Consider the following 23,415-nt stretch of genomic DNA (forward strand, 5'->3'; position numbering starts at 1 on the left):
TTTTTTTTTTTTTTTTTTTTAAGTTCCCATCTTTCTTCCCCTGACTCGATTTCAGGCAAAAAATCATCTCTGTCGGGTTCAAGCTTGAGAAAATGATGAGCAGTTGACCTGATGTGGTGTACATGGAAGTAACTCGATTTCACACGTTTTCCACTTAAAAGATTTGGTATATTACCCACATGGTCGTTTCTCAATTTCTCAAGCTAAAAGAAGAAACCAAGGTTCTTCTTTGTTCTTGGTTTAGATCGGTTTCTTGATTCTTCAGGGCTTCTTTCGTTTGAAACTGGTACGTATGCTTAATACACTCGTGAGAAAGAAAAAACAAAATTATTCTTTACCGCGATTCTAAATTTAGTAATATTTTTGATCATTGTGTTGGAAAAAAAAAATTTGTTCAATTTCGGCTTTTAGTTTTGATTTAAGTAACAGCTAAATCATTGTTCTTCTCGGAACTTAGCTTAATTTGGTATACTAAGCACTTTTTAATCCAACAGTTACTGATTACGTAATTGGGTTGGGGCATCTTCTTCTGTTAGAAGGAATTATTTATCAATATGGCCGGAAGTGGAAGTTGGGATGGAAGCCAATCAGATAACAGTTCTCAGTTCGAGCCAGGGATTGATAATATCTACGAAGCTTTTATATGTCCATTGACAAAGCAAGTTATGCATGATCCCGTCACTTTAGAGAATGGTCAAACGTTTGAGCGTGAGGCTATTGAGATATGGTTCAAGGAATGCCGCGATAACGGTCAGCCTCTGTCTTGTCCTATAACTTCCAAGGAGCTGAGTGTCACTGATCTAAGCCCGAGTATAGCTTTGCGTAACACAATCGAAGAGTGGAGAGCTAGGAACGATGCTTTGAAGCTAGATATTGCTCGTCAGTCACTCTACTTGGCAAATGCTGAGACCAATATTCTGCTGGCTTTGAAGAACGTACGAGATATTTGTAGGAACATTCGTAAGATCAGGCACCGTGTGCGCAACCCTCAGCTCGTTCGGTTGATTACTGATATGTTAAAGAGTAGTAGTCATGAAGTGCGGTATAAGGCTTTACAAACTCTTCAAGTCGTTGTTGAGGGAGATGATGAGAGCAAGGTTTGTCTCTGTTTTATCTCTCTGTGTTTTTCTCTTAATCCCTTTGTTAGTTAACTTATTAGTGTGTTGTGTTGTGTTGCAGTCAATAGTAGCTGAAGGAGACAATGTGCGTACAATAGTCAAGTTCCTAGCGCAAGAGCAATCAAAGGGGAGAGAAGCAGCTGTTTCTGTCTTGTTTGAGCTATCCAAATCTGAGTCCTTGTGCGAGAAGATTGGATCAGTTCGTGGAGCAATCATATTGTTGGTTGGTCTTACAAGCAGCAACTCAGAGAATGTTTCAACTGTTGAGAAAGCTGATAGAACTTTGACAAACTTGGAAGTATCAGAGGATAATGTTCGAGAGATGGCTTCCAATGGTAGACTACAGCCTCTTCTTGCTAAGCTTCTTGAAGGTGAGTTTACCAAACCATTTTTCTCTGATTGGTTGGGATGGAACTGTAACAATGGAAACATAGAATCTCTTAGTTGGTTAGGTATCTGAATCATAGCTATATATGATATGCAGGTTCACCTGAAACAAAAATCTCTATGGCTTCTTACCTTGGGGAGCTTGCCTTAAATAACGAGGTGAGAGTTATTGTGGCTCAAACTGTGGGTTCTTCTCTTATCGATCTTATGAGAACTCGCAACATGCGCCAACGGGAAGCTGCTTTGCGAGCTCTCAACAACATCTCAACGTTTGAGGGGAGTGCCAAAGTCTTAATCGATACAGGAATACTACCACCGCTTATCAAAGACCTGTTTTATGTTGGGCCAAACCAGCTTCCAATTCGACTTAAGGAAGTCTCTGCCACTATTCTTGCAAATATAGTGAACATTGGCTATGACTTTTACAAAGTTCCTGTTGGACCTGATCACCAAACTCTTGTTTCAGAGGAGATAGTGGAAAATCTACTACAACTAACTAGCAACACTGGTCCAGAAATCCAGGGAAAGCTGTTGGCGGTTCTTGTTGGACTCACTAGCTGTCCTAATTCGGTTATTAATGTTGTTTCTGCTATCAGAAACTCAGCTGCCATCATTAGCTTGGTTCAGTTCGTTGAGATTCATGAGAATGATGATTTACGTTTAGCTTCTATCAAGCTTCTTCATAACATTTCCCCACACATGAGTGAGGAACTAGCCAATGCGTTGCGTGGCACTGTTGGACAGCTTGGTAGCCTTGTCTCGATCATATTAGAGAATACACCAACCATCACTGAGGAACAAGCTGCAGCTGCTGGACTTTTAGCTGAACTTCCTGAGAGAGATTTGGTTCTGACGACGAGATTGTTAAAAGATGGTGCTTTTGAGAAAATTATCTCCAAGATAAATGGTATTCGCCAAGGAGAAATCAGGGGAATCCGGTTCGAGAGAACATTTCTCGAAAGACTTGTTAGTATTCTTGCTCGCATCACCTTTGCACTCACCAAGGAGACTCAAGCCGTTTCGTTCTGCCGTGAGAACAATCTTACTTTATTTTTCCTTGAGCTCCTTCAATCCAACAGTCAGGACAACATCCAGATGGCTTCTGCAATAGCTTTGGAGAATCTTTCACTTGAATCCAAGAATCTAACAAGGATACCTGAACTGCCTCCTCCCAACTACTGTGTATCAATCTTTTCATGTCTGAGCAAGCCGCCTGTTGTTCTAGGTATCTGCAAGATCCATCAAGGGATATGCTCAGTGAGAGAAAGCTTTTGTCTCGTTGAAGGACAAGCAGTAGATAAGTTGGTTGATCTATTGGACCATGAAAATGAGAAGGTGGTTGGAGCTGCACTTGCAGCTCTTTCTACTTTGTTAGAAGACGGTTTAGAAGTTGAGAAAGGAGTGAGATTGATTGATGAAGCAGACGGGATTACGCCTATATTAAACGTTCTTTTGGAGAATCAAACAGAGAATTTGAGGATTAGAGCTGTGTGGATGGTAGAGAGGATCTTACGAATTGAAGAAATAGCTAGAGAAGTCGGAGAAGAACAAAACGTAACTGCAGCACTTATTGACGCCTTTCAAAACGCTGATTTTAAGACAAAACAGATTGCTGAGAACGCCTTGAGGCACATTGATAAGATCCCAAACTTCTCTGGTATATTCTCCAACATTGGTTAGACCTATATGCATTCTTGTAAATGATTTTAAGATAATTTGATTCATTGTTAAACTCAGAGGAACTTGAGCTGTCATCCAAAGTTGATAAACACTGCTCATTAAGGTACAAAAATTTTCTAATGGGAGTGAATTCGAAAGTCTGGTTTTAAGCTTAAGAAGATTTGCTACATTTAACTTTTCTAGATCTCATCAATGAATTCTAGAAGATCTTCAATTTCTTGCCTCAAAGCTATGATCTTTTGCTGCTGAGAAGCGATCCGGTTTTCGATATCACGTCCCGATGATTTCTTCTCGTACCCTTCCACAACAGTGGTATGCTTGGCCATCAACTTCTCTTGAAGTTCTTTCTCTTTCACAACTAGCTCTTCAACCTGCATCAATGAAAAATGTTTGACATAAGAGACTGTTAAGCAGCGCAGAGACTAAGAGAGGTGAGACAGGTGTAATTAAATTTGGGACCTTTGGAGATATGTGAGAAGCTGATGGGGAAGACTGTAAGAAACCCTGCAACGGCTTCAGTTCTTTCGAAAGATCTTTCAGTAAACTGTCAGTGGATTTGCGGGCTGCTTTGCAGGTTTGAATGTCACCGGTTCTTGAGAGATCACGCAGCGATGCTTCGAGCTTATCATGTGCAGCTAAGCATTTTTGAATGATGCTTTGGACTTCCTGGAGTGTTGCTAAGACCTGAAAAACAAAAGGAGCCATGTTTTGATATTTACCATTGAGAGAATCAAGATGTCAGTATATTGCAGAAAATATGCTTGAAAAAAAAAGGCTCCAATGTACCTCATCCCATTGGAGTTTGGCTAAATATGTAGGAGAGGACTTGGAGATTGAGAAGTCAGCCCGTGTGTATATGATGCAAGTGATGAACAAAACAAAAAATCCAGAGATCAGCATCAATGGCTCACTCAGTAGATTGATGTTGCTGAACTTATAGTAAACCTGTACAGAAAACAAATCTCATGATCAACTAAACATTGGAATATTGTGGATTTAGAACGACAGCATTTCTAACGTATTACATTACCTGGATATGCTGATTGTGATCTAGGACAACGTTGTCTTTTTCGAGAACAACAACTGGTCTACCAGCTATATCTAAGTGTGAATATTTGATCTGCAAAGAACAGTAAGTTTATAGAAGTGAAATACACGGAGACTTATAATCACTAGACAGATGATATATCATGATCAAATAAAGCCAAGACTCTGTTACCTCTCGAGACTGCTTGACAGCAAACGGAGTGGTAACTGATATATCCTTTGACCCCTCGGGTAAAACAACCTACGATGGAAGAAGAAAACACAACTAAAACATCACGCAAGTAGAATTTTTACTCAATGTCACTCAATATCGGTGTATCACAGGTCAATCCATGCTGCATTGATTAATTTGCTTCTACCTCATTCCTAAGCTAATGAAAATCAAACTACGAAAGGAAAACACTTCAAGTGGAAAGTTTATAACACCAACCTGTACAATTAGTTTTTCAGTGACAAGGTCAATCATAGGGGAGCCAAAGGAGATGTTGACGAAACGCTTCCCTTCCGATGCAAACAAGAAGTCACTAAGAGGTAAACCATAACCTATCGTGAAAAAAGTTTTCCACCCACCAAACAAGGGAAACCTAGGCTCAATTAGTAGCTCTGTCTGCAACCAAACAAGCAAAAAAATGAAAAACACATACAACAGTAATATTTGTAAGACTAATTCTCGCAAAATCCAAAATATCAACCTTTTTCGAATCACTTTGCATCTCAGACGTGGAGATATTTCCAATATCATCCCTGTAATAAATGGAATGGGCTCTAGGAGGTAATCTAGCAAGTAAATGCCTAAAGGCAGATGCTCCTCGGGGATTAGGCCTGGCTTGAAAGTCTAACCTGCGGTTGGAATATAAAGAGAATGATGAAGCAACCAATTTGTGAGTTAGAATAGCCAATTAAAGCTTCAGTAAGAGTATTAACCTTGAAAACTCGCCCTTGAGTTGAGCCCCTCGGTGAACAACATTATAATGCTCAGTGACCTGCACATTCCCCCAATGAGACACTTCTATCTCCCGCACAAGCTTCTCAGCCACGGAAAATGCAGCCTTGCTTTCAAAGTGTACAACAATTGGAGAGTATGAAAACGGTGAGAGGTTCTTGTATGGGCCATATTTGAGCTCTGATCCCTGGAGCTTTGTATTCTCCAATTTGCTGTAAGATTCGATTCTAGCATTGGGTAGTTTGATAGACAATGACTGAGATTCAACAGTGTAAGGAGAGAGATACTGTGAGCTTTCTTGGAGCATAACAAGATGAATCTCACCCTGAGTAATCTTCTCCGGAAATGGCTGAAGTACATTGGTGAATGTAGCAACAACCTCTAGCGTCAAAGTATCACCTTTACTGAGTGTTTTGGGTAATCCAACTGAGTAAACACTGATAGAATCCGGTATTCCTTTCGGATCAGCTTTTTTAACAGAGAGATTGGCCACAGGACGTTTAGTTTTCACCGATAAATATGCCAAATTGTTACCAAGAAACTTAGGGAAGATCAACATAAACTCAGAAACTGATTCAGAGCCAGGATTAACGACCTAAACACCAAATTGGAAAAAGAGGGCTTAGATACGGCAACACAAGTTACACAACATATGAATTCGTAAGCACAGTCTCATGGAAGTTACCTTAAGGGTCTTTGTAACACGAGCAAACTGTGAAGTCACATCGATCTGCACAACAATTTCGAAATAGAAATCACTATAACAAATTACAAAATATCAGAATTCTATATCCGATCCTAACGAGATCACCAAAAAAAAAAGTTTAAAACTTTAGAACTGGTTCCAAGTGTTAAGCACAGATCATCAAATGTAAGTTCGTGCTATTGGATCAGGAACCTCGTGAATCATAAAAAACCAGATCGAAGGTTATATTGTGTGTGGGGGAGAGTGATTGAGACTTACACGACGTTCGACTTTTGATAAAACCAGATCGGAGAACGCCGGCGTCGCGAGTACAGCGATCGTCAGCAGAAGCAGCAACAGATCGACGACACTTGATTGCTTCATCCTTGTCAGACTATTCGAACTCGCTCACTCACTCGGAGAACCCGGACCTATGATGAGTATTTACAAAATCTTGGATGTTAACTCCCGGGTCGGGTTTAACCCGTAATAAAAAGGCTTATTTTATTTATCTAAGCCCATATATATTGGGCTTAAATATGGGCTTAAAGGACACATGGCAGTGAGTTATTGGTTGGAATATGGTAAACCTTGGTGTAGAGGATGATGATGATACAGTACTGTGTGAAAACTAGGTGAGGTTTTGGTTTTGGTTTTGGCTCTGCGTTTGTGTTTCCAGGCGATTTTCTCGAGAAAACAAAGATTTGTTTGGGGAGAAGGGAAAATGGAGACATCACTGAGGTATAGCTGCAATTCAAGGTCTATGAAAATTCATGCCAAAGAGAAGGTCCCTGTGAACTCGAGAACCCATTTACAGGGGTGAGAACTTTTTTTTTTTTTTTTTTTTTTTCCTTCGATTTTGTTTTGCTATGGAAGAGGATTTTAGTAGCTCTATTCAATTCTTGACTAGTTTCTGAGCTCATTGCTCAAAGTCTCTTGAATGTTCGTTGGGGTTCAGTTTATTTTGTTTACATGTAGGGTTTATTTTTGGGTGTTTCCAAGTGCATAAGTGAACTGTAAAGTCTCAACCTTTTGGTTAAGAAGATAAGATTAGGCACCGGGTTTTGAATTTTGAAGCAGCTCTTTATGTTGTTATTATGAAACCCTAATCTGAGTGAAGTTGCTGCTAATCAGTGAAATGTTCCAATTTTTAGAATTGAGTTGTTTGTTTCACTCTCTTCTTGGTGTTCTTGTGGGTCTCTGTATCATCATTGTGCTGTTTGGGTTTTGGATTTTTGAGAATGAGGAATAAGTATAAGATTTTGTCTGGATAGTTAACTTCCTTTATAATGGTTATTGTCAAAAGGAACAGGCTTTTCCTGAATCATGATTCATTTACTTCTCATTGTTGCGTATCCTGCTTGCTTGTTCTGCTATAGTTGTTTAGCTTTGGCTGCAGTATCTTGACATTTATAGCCAAGTTGTGTTACTATCTTGCAATCACATTTCTGTTTCTTATTTTCTTTGATTGTTTATTGTTTGGTAATAGCTTCATGGAGAGCTAGATACTGGAACTGGGGCCCCGAGTTACTTCTGTGGGATGATGAGATACTTTTTCCCTGAGGTTTGATCTCAATTTCTGATGTTTCCTCTATCTCTTCTCTCTCCTAAATAGTTTCCAACTGTTGATTAGTAGACTAATATAGTGTTACAAATTTCCCCTTAGGTTTCAACAGGCCTTGCGGTAGGACTGCATTATGATAAGCGCCAAAAGCTTCGGTGTCTTCTACGCGGGAAAAAAGAGTTTCCTGTGAGAACTGATAAGCATGTAACCTTTAATATTAAAGGGCGGTGTGATCTTGATCAAGACTTGAATCAGGTTCGGTGTCTTTTTTGGTCTCAAGAACTTTCTTTGAAGTTATGTTTTTTTTGCTTGTTGATTTTTACCTCACCGAACTGTCCTCGTTTTTTTACCAACAGAAGAACCCTAAAGGAGCTGCAGAATTTGCCTGGAACATTATGAATTTTAAGGAAGATCAAGATGTACGGATCAAAGTTGGCTACGAAATGTTTGAAAAGGTATCATCTCTCTCGTATCTGATCAGCTGAAAGTTGTATGTTGTCTCTTCCAAAATTCACTCTTCTGGTTATATTTAACCATCTACTTGCGTAGTGGCCTCTATTATGAATACTTAAGCAGCACCTTTTAATTTGAAACCGATGTGTCATCATGTTTAGGCTTTACATCTCCTTTGTTAAACTGGGAAAATGGCTTTTTTTTGGATTCATCAAAACAGTGTGTTACCTCTTTCTTTCAGGTTCCTTATATGCAGATTAGAGAAAATAACTGGACTTTCAACGCAAACATGAAGGGGAAATGGAACTTGCGGTATGACCTGTAACTGCGTTTAGTTTTCATCATCATCATCATCTGAGAAATGTATTTGATTACACTACCCGATGAACACATTTTAATTCTACCAATTAATTCAAATTCAGAAATCTTCCAGATCATCTCTCCATTGTATTGATTCCTTGCGTCCTCTGACTGAAGTCAAATGTGGATGTTCCTATGTTGGATAATAGGGTTCGTATCTTGCTTAACTTTATTATGAGTACAGACTTAAACACTCCTAGTCCAAGGTCCCTCAGATCCTGAACCGTGCGATGGATCTGAAGTCAAATGTGGATGTTCCTATGTCGGATAAAAGGGTTCGTATCTACTTAACTTTATTATGAGTAGAGGAGACTTTAAACACTCTTAGTCCTAGGTCCCTCAGAGATCCATTGATCCTGAACTGTGTGATAACTTAACCGGGCAAAACATGCCAAACCAGAAATTTGTCATGAATTCACTAACCAATCCCAAACCTAAAAACCAACTAAAAATCTCGGACCGGTTTGGTTTGGATAAATTGAGAATAATGCTGCTGGGAGCATCAACATCAGTACCAAAGAGTTAAAAAAAAGGTCGCACACAAAAGTGTTGATCTTCAGAATCCGAAAATGGGGTATGCTCAAGATTTGCTTACTGATCATCATCACTCAGAAACGAGAAAAGAAAAAAGAAAACTGAAAAAGGATCAAAGATCGTTTTCAAACGGTAAAAGAAAAAGAGACTCAGACTAGTCACCAATTTTATCGTTTAGATTTTGTTAATGGCTTTAACTTCAAATCCACGTGATCTCTTATGCATTACATTTAACTATTTAACTATAATATCTCAATGTTTTTGTTAGAGGCGGCTGAATGGCTGATACATAAAAAAAGCTCTCTAACTCTTTAAGTGATGAGGTCCTTTTTCGTTTTATTTTTGTTTATAAAAAAAGAAAAAAAAAATTGCACGCAGATGTGACAAGTTTTATCCCAAATCTTTTGTTAAATACTTTTTTAATTTCCCCAACCTGTAAAGATATTTTGGAAAGTAATTGTTATTATCTTCTAGTCATGCATCTCTATCAACTTTTTTAGTCTTTTAGAACATCATCTTTGTATGTATATATATCATGTCGGGTAATAAGTCGTTTTAGCAATGTATTATCAGTTTCAACTTTCAATTAGTTACACGTAGGAAAAAAAAGTTTATATATCCATTGCGATAGTAATATTTGATTCTATCTCTATGATAAAGTGATATCCGAAAGCTAAAATGCCTAAATTGACTAGAAAGACGAACCAAACTAAAGACCTCCTAAATCATAATAAACGGTGTTCGAGTGAAATGGTATAATCATTAAACAACGTATATAGTCTAACAAAAAAAACATAAGTGTACCTATACATTATCATATTTCTAATTTTCTAGTAAATTTTCAGAATACCTAAAGAAATATCTTGTTTTGCAAAACAGGAAAAAATAAAATATATATATATATATATATGATGTAGATTTGTGGGATATTTAGTAACAGTAACGTGAAAAGTTGCATTGTCATTCCATTGTGCCGCGTATATATCTTGTTCCCCATCATCCAATATACCATCTAGTATATATTATTAAACTTTATATATCAAAAACAATGCTCTGTTCAATGAATCTATACTCTCAACAATAAACCGATTAGTTTAGAACTTTAGATAATTATCAACTTGACTGTTTGGAAAATTTGAATTATTGAAAAGAAATGGATGGACTGATTTATAAATTTATTGGAATTATGTTTGGTGAAGCTTTGAGATAGTAAACACAAGGCAAACACTTTCTTTGATTGAAATGTCAGCTTTTATATGATCACGTGGAAAACAATTCCTTAGGTAGTCTCTAAGCCACTAATGAGGAATGGAGAAAATCTCATGGCTGGCATTAAATTAGTTTGGTCACGTTCGATGTGTTTTCTTAGCTTTAAAATCCTATAATTTGGTTCCAGGTTTTCATACTCCGATGATATGTAATGTAACTATGTATATAAGCTACTAATTAAAAGCAAAACACTTGCGCATAATCAAATATTTCAATATACACTATATGATCATGCATATTATAATAATCGTAAGGTCCAAGAAAGGGTTTATATAAAAAGAATAAAAAGTAAAATGTGCTTTACATGTTCACATGTGACCTGCAGAGACAGATTATTATTGCATATATGTATAATAACTCCACCAATACATGCATTTCCAAAAAAAAAAAAAAAATTATAGAATAGGAAATTCCAAAACTACACGAACTCAAAACTAAAGTCTTAAAAGTTAAAACTAGTTAGAATGATACTGTTACTCCTAAATTTACATCAACTGGTGAAAGCAGTTTATTACTACTACAACGCTATACGAATTCGCTATGAATTTTTTAGGCGTTGAACGGTTGAAGTAGTCGATTCTTTTTGATTTTTAGATATTTTTTTGCATCAGTTTTTTAGTCATAAACTTATTATATAAACCCGCTAATAAAGTTTAAGATGGCAATATAAATATTTGTAGTTTTAATGTTTTTAAGTTAATGTTGGCCAAAAGATGTTTGTAAGTTTATGTAATTTTAAGGTCTATAGTTTTCGAGGATTAATCCAATTAAAACAAAATAAAGTTGCCGAGCATGTGACGGAAAGCAAGAGTGGGTGGTGAGAAAATGGAAACTGGAAAAGTGATATGTGCACTAGAAGAGAAATTTAGTCAACAATATTAATAAATAGTCTCTTTTTTATATATGTAATTTTTTTGTCATCTAACTCTATTTAGAAACTCATAATTTCACACGTTTCTTCCTCTTTTTTTCTTACCACACATTGTTTCATGTACCACTCCATTATTATTCTTCTCATCTTACTTTTCATTTTTTTTTAGTTGTTTCATAATCATTTAGTACGTTTAGTTTCCATGCAACAATAAAAAAATTTAGTAGTAATGATCAAGACAAAAAGAGAGCCCACAGCTTATATCAAAATGTATATATCCACGCTTATGAATGTTAAATAAGCTAACAACCACGGTTATCTTCAACAAAGATACATTTCTAATTTAACCTCTCACTAATACTGGAGTAGTAATATTTTATAACAATATCAAAGATTAGTTGTTTACATTATCATTAAAGCAAGAACATGGTAGTCAAAACTCAAAAAAATTAGTTATCACTAAAGTAACATCTGGTAATATAAACAAATGGTTGTCTCTTAACATTTGTTCACAGTGGCTAACTCCACGATGTCAGAGTTCATCACAGTGTTCGAAGATAGAGCTAACTTACTTCCATCAGACGTTATACCTCTCCTCACATTTGACCTATCTTTTTGATATCGTGCATTAAGAAAATGAATATGCAAGATTCAGGGCTATTGTTAGTTTTGATAAAAAAAAAAAAAAAAATCATATTGTTTTGAAGATTCAATTTAGAGGTGTTTAACATTCAATATACACTCTCTTGCAGCAAGCAAATCATGTCATATATAGTCATAACATAACAAGGCGACAATAAGCAAATGGTGGGAAGTTTATGCACAAAACACTCAACGTTTAAATCTAACCAGCAGTTGTTTAATAATTAAAACTAGAATTTTCTTAGTAAATTAAATCTACAATTTTCTTAGTAAATTAAATTAACAACCTATATATATATATATAAGAAAAAAACCGAGTGCATTAAATTGAGTGGTAAGTATTTTAAAGGGAAAAAGTTTATGTATAAGAAATGGACAGGCGTCCCTCTGCTCTTTGCCAAATCTTTGCGAGTCTTGACGCATGTTTTTTTAGTTAGCTGTTATTATCATGCTTCACACAAACTTTGATCTCTATAGAGGACAAAAGGTTCACACACATGAACCTTCGTTTCATACTCTATACATGTTAGGCCGATGAAGTGACTGTTCTCCACATATGCTTTTCACCTATATTTACTTTATAGCCAGGAGAAGTTAATCGTAATTATTTTCCACATGAATAATTTTGTTTATAAAAAACCCAAATAACTTTCATAACAGTATATTTACTTCTCCAGGAGAAAATACATAATTATTTTTCATATGAATATATCGTCAGAATATGTTATAGCAATCGTTGATCCAAAAGTAATTAAGAAACTTGCTTTATCATATTAATGTTTCTAAACTATTTGTTCTGTTTGCACCCTAACTTTGTTTTCGTAGGGTAGCTCAGTTGTTCGTTCCGTGTGAAGGCGTTATTCTCATGGCCTAAGAGTGTTTGGAGAAAACTATATTAAGCCAAAAATAATATACTTGGATTTATTGTTGAGACTTTCAAAGCCACAAACGTTTTGGTACAAGACTTTTTGGTATTAAAACTGTTCTTCCAAATAGATGTTGAACATGTTCTTTTTATTTTTATTTTGCCATAAGATCAGAAAAATATTATACTTTCATGGTCTATATAACATGACAAATAGGACCTCGAGTTTGAAAAAGTTTGCAATTTACTTTATTATTTCCTTGGATTACTTTATAGGTGGTATGTGTGATGCAATCCCACGGTCATTATTAAATAGATGGGATTGTACATACAAGAAAAAGACCACTTAGATTTATCCTATGTATAGGAAAAAGTTCATAAGTTTTATTTAGGAGGATTAATATTTAAGATTGATCTTATCTAAACATCAAAAAGTTTTCCTTAATGAATTTAGCCGTTATCCCAACACCAATTGCATGCCATGTCAGCTTGATTGAATGCAAGTCCTGGACCAGCAATGAATAATACTACTAGTAATCAAAACGTAGTACGTTATAATTCGACTTTCGTAATTTAATGTTTTCAAAAATTGTTACAGCATCATATAAGTATGTCCTAAGTCCTAACATAACATTTTTAAAAAGATCGTCAAATAGATCTTGTTTATTCCAATTATATAGTCCAGCAGCCATAGATTTAAAATGTTCTTTTCGTGATTTCAAAGGTCATTATAGTACGAAGAGTAGAGAATCACATTTCTCCACTAGGTCAAACGTCATTAAGGTTCTTTTAACGTATGCATCATCCAGTGAAACAAAAACTTAAAATATTCGAATATAAAACAACCCAGTATATGTTTAGGATAGAGCTAGTACTCTAGTAGCTAACACTACTAGTATTTCTTAAGTATTGAGTCATAAAAATTATGAGTGTAAAATGTAGGATCTACCAATGGAATGAATATTCCAACCTTTTGTTTTTTTTTTTTGTAATAACTCAAAAGATCATAAACTGAAACTCACATAAAATCTTAGAAGATATATACTCAAATTCCAAACACAGTTAAAATTAAAGTATCTTCTATATATATATCTTAAATCGATTTAAGCAGATCGTAGTGGTTATTATTAGCCATGAAGGTGCAGGGAATGAGTTGCTTAATTTGATCCAACTTTGTGAAATCAGATATATCAACATTTCATTACAATTACAACTTCATTATAAAAAAGGGTCCATAAATTCCATAATGTATCAGTAATAATCTATGTTATTAGATAACCCACTACAAACATCATATTCGGCCTGATATTACTTGATGTGGATGACAAACTGACAAATAATCATTTTTAGGGCAATAAATACGAAGAAGAAAATAATGTTAGGATAAGCGATACACAACATACGTTATCAACTTATGTCGTGGTTCGGTGTTTGATGGTCGCATCGCACACACAAAGCTTCTTCCAGTCTTCCACTCCCATCATGAGTCTGCCCCACACGCACCATTTTATTACATACATCAAATTTAATGTTTCTAATGCACCAAAACTATCAATATCCCATTTAAATACCATATATCATTTTCCAGTAGCTAGATTGGAACGTTTGATTGTCAATCTATTATCCACACAAAAAAAAAAAAAATAGACCGTTGTATTATTACGCCTATATTTTCTTAATTGAACCAATGCTTAATTTTTAGGTATAAAAGAGTTAGGTTAACCATAAACATCCCGTAACTTGGAACATGAGATGGTCCTAACTCCTATATATAACTAGAAACATCGTAAAATTTTATTTAAAATAAACATTAATATATATATATATACTTTTATATATAGCTTTGATGGTACTTAAAACAAAAGTCCTTTTCTTGTGTGTCGTCTAACCCAAAATTTATCTATACGTAAAACATTTTTCTTTCTTGCCGACCTATCCGTAAAAACTTGAGAACGTTAACATACAAAACATCGAAGAAAAGGACTCATAGAGTTTACATGATCAGTCATAGGACCAAGCCAAACAAATTTCGAACTAATTACAATAATAAAATCACGAAAATAACCTTATAACCGAAAGTGATATAATATAAACTTTATAATATAAAAAGCAAATACACCCAACAAAGATCTTTCTCACTATAAATCCCCTGTCCTCTTTGCCTCCCTAAAAAACGCTCACACTCCTAATCCCTCTCAATTTTTTCAAACCAACCCCTCTCTCTCTCTCTCTCTCTTTCTCTCTAAGTCTTTAGCAACAATGGCGCGTCTTCTCTTCCGTCTTCTCCAAGAGGCAAGTCCTCCATCTCCGGCGGGAGCTGCTCCGGCTTTCAACCCTGACCTCGTCCTCATCCTCGCGGTTCTTCTTTGTGCACTGACGTGCGTCCTCGGCTTAATAGCCGTCTCACGTTGCGCCTGGCTCCGACGTATGGCCACCAGAAACAGAGCGGATCAGACTCATCAACCCCCCGTAGCTGCAGCCAACAAAGGTTTGAAGAAGAAAGTGCTCCGATCGTTACCTAAGCTAACTTACTCGCCGGACTCGCCGCCGGCTGAGAAACTCGTCGAGTGCGCGATTTGTCTTACGGAGTTCGCAGCCGGAGACGAGCTCAGGGTGTTGCCGCAGTGTGGTCACGGTTTCCACGTATTGTGTATCGACACGTGGCTTGGATCCCACTCTTCTTGTCCTTCTTGCCGTCAAATCTTAGTGGTTGCCAGGTGTCATAAATGTGGCGGGTTACCCGGTAGCTCAAGTTCAGGATCCGAACCTGATACCCTAATCAAGCAAAGTGAAGATGATCCTGATAACTTCTTACCTTGATTATTTTTTTTTTTTAAAACATTTTCCCATTTATTTTTTTCATGAATGGTTTTCGATTAAACAAGATATGATATTTAAAAAAAGTGTTCCTTATCTTTTTAAAGGATAAAGTTACTCGGCAGGCATGTACATATATTTTATCTATTGTAAATTTATTATACGAAATGGAAAGTGAATTAGTCCTTTATTTCTTTTATATTCCTTATACATAACATGAAACTGATTTTGTTTTATTAACATCTTGTTTGTGAACTAGCTAGAGACCATGAAATAGTTACAAGAACTCTTGAAACTAAGACGTTGGACCACACAATGTAATCTCTACGTTGCTACAATCCAAATTACCCGAAATTAACCTTTTGTGTTTTTTGGGTATATATATACGATATACCAAGTGCTTAATTCCATTATTTTGTGTCTCTACGATTTAGCCTATGGTTACGTGAATGTTGGTAACATATATTAGTTTTAGATGCATCATGCAGGGTTTTATGTCGTGCCAAAATCAATAAGAATCTACTTAATATCATAAATAAGAATCAACTCCACGCACTTCTTTGATAATATCATGTCGATAATTAAATTAACATTTCTTCATAAATAATTTGTAAAACTGAAATTTGTTTGTTTGATAGAAAGTGATAGTTCTGTATTTAAGTTTCGAGTATGAAAAAATAAATATATGTCATGTTACTTATGTACAATTTACGTTTGATAGAAACATCAAAGGGACTTTAGTCTACCTAAAATGTTGGTCGTTCGTTGCTACAAATTCGATTAACTAATGGAATATTCCATATAAAATGGGAAAAAAGCAGACAGATGGACCAGTGTACGTCGAGCAGATGGTGTAATGTGTATTGTGTGGGTTCTCTCTTTTTCCCTTTTCCATTAATAAAGCAGCAAACTAATTGTCGGGTTTTAATATATTTAATTTGTTCATGTTTTCTGTTAAAAGTATTTTTATAAATATTGGGAGCACGAGCCTGTATCCCACTAAAACATGAAACGAGACTTTAAATTATTAGAACTTCGAAAATGACCATGAAGATGATCTTATTTTGTCTTCGAACATTGACCTAACAAAAGATCGCCAAAATCTTAGGGTACAACTAAAGTGCGAAATATTACAAGTAGAACGTAGTTTAATAATAAATTAGTCAAGATGTAGATAATTACACAGACGAAAAACAACTGATTATATTGATTATTTATCCTTTTTTCGTGTAGCCATTGAGTAAAACACGTACAAATAAAGATATGGTCCACCATCGCGAGCTATCATCATTCATCACGAGTTTGTCCACTATGGAAAGTGCGTCCATGTGCTAAGTGCTAGTATAGTTTAAAATGACATAAACTAAATTGCATAATTGACATTGAATATAGCATTTTATCACAAAAATATCCATCAATTATTTCCTCTAACTAACATAGTTTTGATGATATAGCTCGTAATGGTAGTAACGCACTAATGCTCCATCATTGAAAATTTCAAGCTGAAAGCAAGCTTTTACCATCAACCCAAATACGTTGAATCTCCAACCATTAATAATGCATAATATAATACTCTATTGATGAAGACATTAAAGTTGAACCTTATGAAATTTCATATGTGATTGCAGGACCAATGATTTCAGTTTTCATACTATAAAACATGTACACAAAATTGACTGATGTTGAATCTACAAAAATGGTATTTCATACTCAAATTAAAAGCGATTGATACTGTTTTTATTGTTGTTGTTGTAATAACTGAACTATTTATACGTCTTTTAAAAAAAGCAATATTATTCTTTCGTTGTATATTGTACGTGCATGTGCATGATCTATATATTACATATCCCTTGTCCGTTTGTCCCTTATCTCCATCAATAGATGGTGGCATTATATTGCTTCGGGATCTCTAACTCTAATCATATTACTACATTCTAATACTTTCTCATATTAAATAGTAAGGGGTATTTATTTCTATTGATTGAATCACAACGAAGGAGTCAGAAGTAGAAAGTGAAGACATGCTTTTTGTTTGTTAAAAGGAGGAACGAAAAATTCTCATTGAGAAATGATGGACCAAAATTCCCAATCAGGCCGAAGATTCCCACATTAGTAGTTAGCTACATTATCATTTTGTTATTACTATGAATGCTTTATTCCCTACGCTAGTGGTGTTACAGTTAAATATAACCACCATCGGTTGACAATATATGAAGGTTCTAAAAAAATACATATTTTTTTATCAGAGGCAATGTAATGCTCAAATTCAAATTCGATAGACAGGCTTGAATGAGATTACATATCTAATGTACTAAGTATTTCATGTTTTATTTACTGATAAAAAAGTATTTCATATGTTAGAAATAAATCTGTGCATGCATCTATATATATATATATATATATATATATATATATAATATTAAAATTATGATTCATTGATCATACATTTCTCAAGATTGATATAACATAACATTTTAACATTCTCACACTCAATTAATTTTAATATTTTTTGTTATCGAAGATATTTGAGTTTTTAACGGGAATTGAAATACAGAGAAATTAAGAATTTTTTAAAAATATATATATAGAGCTAAGTTAAATATCGTATTTGCATCCAAAAGAAAAAAAAAAAAACAAAAGTGTTCAACATCGGGAAAAAAGCTTAAAAATACATCATCTAATTTTTATTTGGACAAGTAATACCTCATCTTTTTTGGTTGGAAAAATAATACCTCATTTAATTAATCAATGTTGATTAATACCTTAATTTCTAAATGTTGGAAGTTTTATACCTAGCACGTGTGTTATTATTTGAGAATTACAATTTTGACCTTAAAAATGATTTTCTGTTTTAATTAAAATAGAAAAAATAAAAAAAGAAAAAAAAATGTTTGACTCGACGGTGGAGACCACATCGGAAGTGGCTGACTCGGCGGTGGTAGCTTACGAGGACGAGAGCTAGGTCTTATACACGTTTTCTCCTCTGGTCACGATTCTTTGAAGATGTTGAAGGTGAAGAGACTTAACTCTAACTCGCAGGTTGCCAGAATTATCACCGTCACAAGCTGAAACAAAAACCCAGAAATTTTTATTTTTATAATTTGTTTCCATTAAAAACCACCGACAATAACATCAACAAAGATTTAAGCTTTGAGAAAATTGGGCATACCCATACAACAAAACCGAACTCAAATTGGGCAAATCGCTACATACCTACAATCATATATATTTATCTTCTGTTTTATGTCTACAATTGTTAGATTTATAAATTTTAGTTTAATTTCGACATCTTGTTTATGTGTCTTTCCTCTTCAAATTGAAAAAGAAAACAAATTCATGGAGAATTTTTATGAAACCTAATTAGGATTTTCGGTTTTGGTGAAGAAAATGAACACAAATCTACACAGCAGGTTCTTAGAGAAGAAGCACGACGAAGAAGACGACGTTCTCAGCGTGTTTTTTTTGTTTTTATTTTTTATTTTTATTTTTCTGTTTTATAAATTTTATCTAAAATAAATATATTAAACTTTAATTTTAAGGTTAAAATTGTAATTCTCAAATAATAACACACGTGCTAGGTATAAAACTTCCAACATTTAGAAGTTAAGGTATTAATCAACATTGATTAATTAAATGAGGTGTTATTTTTCCAAACAAAAAAAGGATGAAGTATTATTTGTCCAACCAACATCGTAATATTTTTAGTTATTATCCATTGCTGGGCCTCTCTGGTGTTTAATGGGCTTCGTAGTTCGAAACTATGAGCAAACTAAACCGGTTTAACCATTCGAAGACTGTATAATAATCAAACACGCTGGTGCGTCGTTGAACCAAATATATAGTCTTCGAATGGTTAAACCGGCCCAATTTAGCGCTCTTAACAGAAATGTCATTTTTGCAGTTCTAAAATCTTGAACTGAAGTAATGAAAACAACTTAACATGAGTGATATATAGTCCATCAAAATTATATATTTACATGAGAAATACAATAGTCCATCCAAGAAAGAAAAAAACATGAAACAATGACGACAGAATAGTGACAAAATATTATTCGTATTTATGACATCACATCGAACAGTGAAACGCCCACAAATACAGTTTTTATCAAAAGTAACACAATAATAGCTTTTACCTGCAATGCTACAGCAAGCAGCCACATAACTTTTAAAAGTTTTGTTCTACAAAAGATTTTGGATCTTAGGAATAACAATAACATTTACTATATAAATAATATATTTTACAAAAGGTGAGAATAAAAATAAGCACCAAATATATAAATCCAAGGGATAGGATTCTACTACAGCTGGAAACCTAAAGGACATGGAGAATCTAATAGCATGTGAAGTGGTCCAGGAGAAGACGAAAGACCCAACAGACCGTAACTCGCTTCCTGAAACAGAGGATTCTCCAAGTAATCTCGTACGTCAAGTTCGTTATTGTTTATAACACCGTTCGAAGATGGCTCTGTCTTCACGCCGAGGTTAAAACCGAAGTCGTCTTCGTCGTTGTTGTTGTTGTTGTTTCCCGGCGAAAAGATGATTCCGTTGAGCTGAGAGACGACTGGATTGATTAGGGCTTTGAGCTCGTCGAGGTTGTGGCCTGATGATCCATGAATGAGGTTATTATTGTAGTTTTGATGGGGATCATCGTAGAGTAGCGATGGGAAGTTGGTTAGGGTTTTGTTGGAAGCTTCCAAAAGCATAGGCAAGGTATCATGATGATGTGTTGTTGAGAGTGAATGGTTATGAAGGTAGCTGATTTGGTTATGGATCCCAACATTTTTTCTATCTCCTGATTTGTTGAACACTCTACAAATCACCCATTCCTCCTGTGTTTCATACCAAAAAAAGAAAAATAAAAACATGTTACTATCACACACTTTTATTTATAAGTACATATATTTATATAGATAATGACTACACCTAACCAAAGAACGATATAGATCTTGTCTGAGCCTGACAAATTGATTTCTGATGAATAATTTAATTATGAAGTGTAATTAAAAAGAAAGCAATAGTGATTGAAAACGACACAACAGTAGCATCCGGTGAACAGAAAACGGCAAGGTGTGTTTGGTGTTGACATCCACACCACACGTACAGATTTATATCAAATCTATCACATCTAAACTGCTCTCTCCCCTGTCTTCCCCCATACTAACCCAAACAAAATAATGACATACGAATTTAGTAAAAATGGGAAAAAGTTAAAGATATCGGTTAAACATTTCATTTCACCTTATATCGTTTGTAAAAGTCAACTTATTAATTTATAAGAAAAAGCATAATCTCGTAATTTACAGTAAAGTTTAAGAGACGCACGTGTGGGAGTAAAGTAACAGGATTTAAATAACAATAGGGTGGTTTTTTGCTACGAAAAGTCAACTCATAAATTGACAAAAAAAAATATACACACACAAATTTCTTTTAATACTCTAAAGTTAAAAACTTAAAAGCAAAGAGACGCACGAGTGTGGGTAATAAGATGATTTAATTTACCTTACACGTGTGGCGGTGTGAAAGGTCGGTTTCGAGGCGATACTCATGCATGACCCACTTAGTCTTGAGGCCACGTGGTGCCCTACCTTTGTAGAACACCAACGTCTTCTTCATCCCAACAAGCGGTCCTCCGCTGCCGGCGAAGACCTCCTTATCTTTCCCGGTAGCTTTCCAATACCCAGCAGTGGTTGCTCTGTTAGTCCTCAAACCCGTCGGATATTTCCTATCCCTTAGACTGTAAAAGTACCACTCCTTCTCTCCCATNGTTTTGATGGGGATCATCGTAGAGTAGCGATGGGAAGTTGGTTAGGGTTTTGTTGGAAGCTTCCAAAAGCATAGGCAAGGTATCATGATGTTGTGTTGTTGAGAGTGAATGGTTATGAAGGTAGCTGATTTGGTTATGGATCCCAACATTTTTTCTATCTCCTGATTTGTTGAACACTCTACAAATCACCCATTCCTCCTGTGTTTCATACCAAAAAAAGAAAAATAAAAACATGTTACTATCACACACTTTTATTTATAAGTACATATATTTATATAGATAATGACTACACCTAACCAAAGAACGATATAGATCTTGTCTGAGCCTGACAAATTGATTTCTGATGAATAATTTAATTATGAAGTGTAATTAAAAAGAAAGCAATAGTGATTGAAAACGACACAACAGTAGCATCCGGTGAACAGAAAACGGCAAGGTGTGTTTGGTGTTGACATCCACACCACACGTACAGATTTATATCAAATCTATCACATCTAAACTGCTCTCTCCCCTGTCTTCCCCCATACTAACCCAAACAAAATAATGACATACGAATTTAGTAAAAATGGGAAAAAGTTAAAGATATCGGTTAAACATTTCATTTCACCTTATATCGTTTGTAAAAGTCAACTTATTAATTTATAAGAAAAAGCATAATCTCGTAATTTACAGTAAAGTTTAAGAGACGCACGTGTGGGAGTAAAGTAACAGGATTTAAATAACAATAGGGTGGTTTTTTGCTACGAAAAGTCAACTCATAAATTGACAAAAAAAAATATACACACACAAATTTCTTTTAATACTCTAAAGTTAAAAACTTAAAAGCAAAGAGACGCACGAGTGTGGGTAATAAGATGATTTAATTTACCTTACACGTGTGGCGGTGTGAAAGGTCGGTTTCGAGGCGATACTCATGCATGACCCACTTAGTCTTGAGGCCACGTGGTGCCCTACCTTTGTAGAACACCAACGTCTTCTTCATCCCAACAAGCGGTCCTCCGCTGCCGGCGAAGACCTCCTTATCTTTCCCGGTAGCTTTCCAATACCCAGCAGTGGTTGCTCTGTTAGTCCTCAAACNTAAAAACATGTTACTATCACACACTTTTATTTATAAGTACATATATTTATATAGATAATGACTACACCTAACCAAAGAACGATATAGATCTTGTCTGAGCCTGACAAATTGATTTCTGATGAATAATTTAATTATGAAGTGTAATTAAAAAGAAAGCAATAGTGATTGAAAACGACACAACAGTAGCATTCGGTGAACAGAAAACGGCAAGGTGTGTTTGGTGTTGACATCCACACCACACGTACAGATTTATATCAAATCTATCACATCTAAACTGCTCTCTCCCCTGTCTTCCCCCATACTAACCCAAACAAAATAATGACATACGAATTTAGTAAAAATGGGAAAAAGTTAAAGATATCGGTTAAACATTTCATTTCACCTTATATCGTTTGTAAAAGTCAACTTATTAATTTATAAGAAAAAGCATAATCTCGTAATTTACAGTAAAGTTTAAGAGACGCACGTGTGGGAGTAAAGTAACAGGATTTAAATAACAATAGGGTGGTTTTTTGCTACGAAAAGTCAACTCATAAATTGACAAAAAAAAATATACACACACAAATTTCTTTTAATACTCTAAAGTTAAAAACTTAAAAGCAAAGAGACGCACGAGTGTGGGTAATAAGATGATTTAATTTACCTTACACGTGTGGCGGTGTGAAAGGTCGGTTTCGAGGCGATACTCATGCATGACCCACTTAGTCTTGAGGCCACGTGGTGCCCTACCTTTGTAGAACACCAACGTCTTCTTCATCCCAACAAGCGGTCCTCCGCTGCCGGCGAAGACCTCCTTATCTTTCCCGGTAGCTTTCCAATACCCAGCAGTGGTTGCTCTGTTAGTCCTCAAACCCGTCGGATATTTCCTATCCCTTAGACTGTAAAAGTACCACTCCTTCTCTCCCATCTTCGCCATTTCTTCATATATATAACAAAGTTTCAAAACGTTAAAACTTTTAACAAGATTCCAAAACTAAAATAGAAAGACTCTTAGAGGAAAGAAGAGACGAAGTGTATTGATGTGTTACCAGGTAGTTCCCAAGGTTCGCAGCGGTTGAGATCAACTTCAGAAATGTGAATGCCGGAGAGACCTCCATGGAAGATTTTGGAAGCTAAGTAGAAGGTGATGANTATAAGAAAAAGCATAATCTCGTAATTTACAGTAAAGTTTAAGAGACGCACGTGTGGGAGTAAAGTAACAGGATTTAAATAACAATAGGGTGGTTTTTTGCTACGAAAAGTCAACTCATAAATTGACAAAAAAAAATATACACACACAAATTTCTTTTAATACTCTAAAGTTAAAAACTTAAAAGCAAAGAGACGCACGAGTGTGGG

General features: G+C 35.2%; 5 protein-coding genes across 6 annotated transcripts; 3 read left to right on the forward strand and 2 right to left on the reverse strand.

Moving 5' to 3' along the window:
* On the forward strand, nucleotides 17-3,354 carry LOC104713304 (U-box domain-containing protein 43-like). Of its 2 annotated transcripts, none has more exons than XM_010430396.2 (5): nucleotides 17-286; nucleotides 495-1,097; nucleotides 1,180-1,489; nucleotides 1,603-3,162; nucleotides 3,243-3,354. In XM_010430396.2, the coding sequence occupies exons 2-5, from the start codon at nucleotides 555-557 to the stop codon at nucleotides 3,332-3,334; spliced, it is 2,505 nt and encodes an 834-aa protein (XP_010428698.1). In that variant the 5' UTR covers nucleotides 17-286; nucleotides 495-554; the 3' UTR covers nucleotides 3,335-3,354. The 2 variants fall into 2 exon arrangements, with proteins under 2 accessions (XP_010428698.1, XP_010428699.1); XM_010430397.2 differs by having other exon boundaries at nucleotides 537-1,097.
* Nucleotides 3,207-6,292, reverse strand: LOC109124731 (dolichyl-diphosphooligosaccharide--protein glycosyltransferase subunit 1A). Its single transcript, XM_010430395.2, has 10 exons — nucleotides 6,140-6,292; nucleotides 5,861-5,905; nucleotides 5,157-5,770; nucleotides 4,925-5,072; nucleotides 4,663-4,839; nucleotides 4,405-4,473; nucleotides 4,216-4,305; nucleotides 3,972-4,130; nucleotides 3,645-3,869; nucleotides 3,207-3,556 (listed from the first exon to the last, which is right to left on the reverse strand). Exons 1-10 carry the CDS (start codon nucleotides 6,242-6,244, stop codon nucleotides 3,365-3,367), a joined length of 1,824 nt encoding a protein of 607 aa, XP_010428697.1. The 5' UTR covers nucleotides 6,245-6,292; the 3' UTR covers nucleotides 3,207-3,364.
* LOC104713306 (outer envelope pore protein 21B, chloroplastic) lies at nucleotides 6,478-8,314 on the forward strand. Its single transcript, XM_010430398.1, has 5 exons — nucleotides 6,478-6,677; nucleotides 7,350-7,424; nucleotides 7,527-7,679; nucleotides 7,781-7,879; nucleotides 8,119-8,314. Exons 1-5 carry the CDS (start codon nucleotides 6,585-6,587, stop codon nucleotides 8,200-8,202), a joined length of 504 nt encoding a protein of 167 aa, XP_010428700.1. The 5' UTR covers nucleotides 6,478-6,584; the 3' UTR covers nucleotides 8,203-8,314.
* LOC104713307 (RING-H2 finger protein ATL8-like) lies at nucleotides 14,562-15,430 on the forward strand. The gene has a single exon (XM_010430399.2). It carries the CDS (start codon nucleotides 14,678-14,680, stop codon nucleotides 15,236-15,238), a length of 561 nt encoding a protein of 186 aa, XP_010428701.1. The 5' UTR covers nucleotides 14,562-14,677; the 3' UTR covers nucleotides 15,239-15,430.
* LOC104715857 (protein CUP-SHAPED COTYLEDON 3-like) lies at nucleotides 19,509-20,998 on the reverse strand. The gene is made up of 2 exons (XM_010433231.1): nucleotides 20,735-20,998; nucleotides 19,509-20,064 (listed from the first exon to the last, which is right to left on the reverse strand). Exons 1-2 carry the CDS (start codon nucleotides 20,996-20,998, stop codon nucleotides 19,534-19,536), a joined length of 795 nt encoding a protein of 264 aa, XP_010431533.1. The 3' UTR covers nucleotides 19,509-19,533.

This window comes from Camelina sativa, chromosome 9 (assembly GCF_000633955.1).
Source record: "Camelina sativa cultivar DH55 chromosome 9, Cs, whole genome shotgun sequence".
NCBI lineage: Eukaryota > Viridiplantae > Streptophyta > Magnoliopsida > Brassicales > Brassicaceae > Camelina > Camelina sativa.

Coding starts and splice junctions, on each gene's coding strand:
- LOC104713304 (XM_010430396.2), top strand. CDS start 555: ATGGCCGGAAGTGGAAGTTGGGATGGAAGCCAATCAGATAACAGTTCT. Junction 1,098..1,179: donor AGGGAGATGATGAGAGCAAG/GTTTGTCTCTGT, acceptor GTTGTGTTGCAG/TCAATAGTAGCTGAAGGAGA. Junction 1,490..1,602: donor TCTTGCTAAGCTTCTTGAAG/GTGAGTTTACCA, acceptor TATGATATGCAG/GTTCACCTGAAACAAAAATC.
- LOC109124731 (XM_010430395.2), bottom strand. CDS start 6,244: ATGAAGCAATCAAGTGTCGTCGATCTGTTGCTGCTTCTGCTGACGATC. Junction 5,073..5,156: donor CTCAAGGGCGAGTTTTCAAG/GTTAATACTCTT, acceptor TTCCAACCGCAG/GTTAGACTTTCAAGCCAGGC. Junction 4,306..4,404: donor CTGTCAAGCAGTCTCGAGAG/GTAACAGAGTCT, acceptor TGTTCTTTGCAG/ATCAAATATTCACACTTAGA.
- LOC104713306 (XM_010430398.1), top strand. CDS start 6,585: ATGGAGACATCACTGAGGTATAGCTGCAATTCAAGGTCTATGAAAATT. Junction 7,425..7,526: donor TGAGATACTTTTTCCCTGAG/GTTTGATCTCAA, acceptor ATTTCCCCTTAG/GTTTCAACAGGCCTTGCGGT. Junction 7,880..8,118: donor GCTACGAAATGTTTGAAAAG/GTATCATCTCTC, acceptor TCTTTCTTTCAG/GTTCCTTATATGCAGATTAG.
- LOC104713307 (XM_010430399.2), top strand. CDS start 14,678: ATGGCGCGTCTTCTCTTCCGTCTTCTCCAAGAGGCAAGTCCTCCATCT.
- LOC104715857 (XM_010433231.1), bottom strand. CDS start 20,998: ATGGGAGAGAAGGAGTGGTACTTTTACAGTCTAAGGGATAGGAAATAT. Junction 20,065..20,734: donor CACACCGCCACACGTGTAAG/GTAAATTAAATC, acceptor TATGAAACACAG/GAGGAATGGGTGATTTGTAG.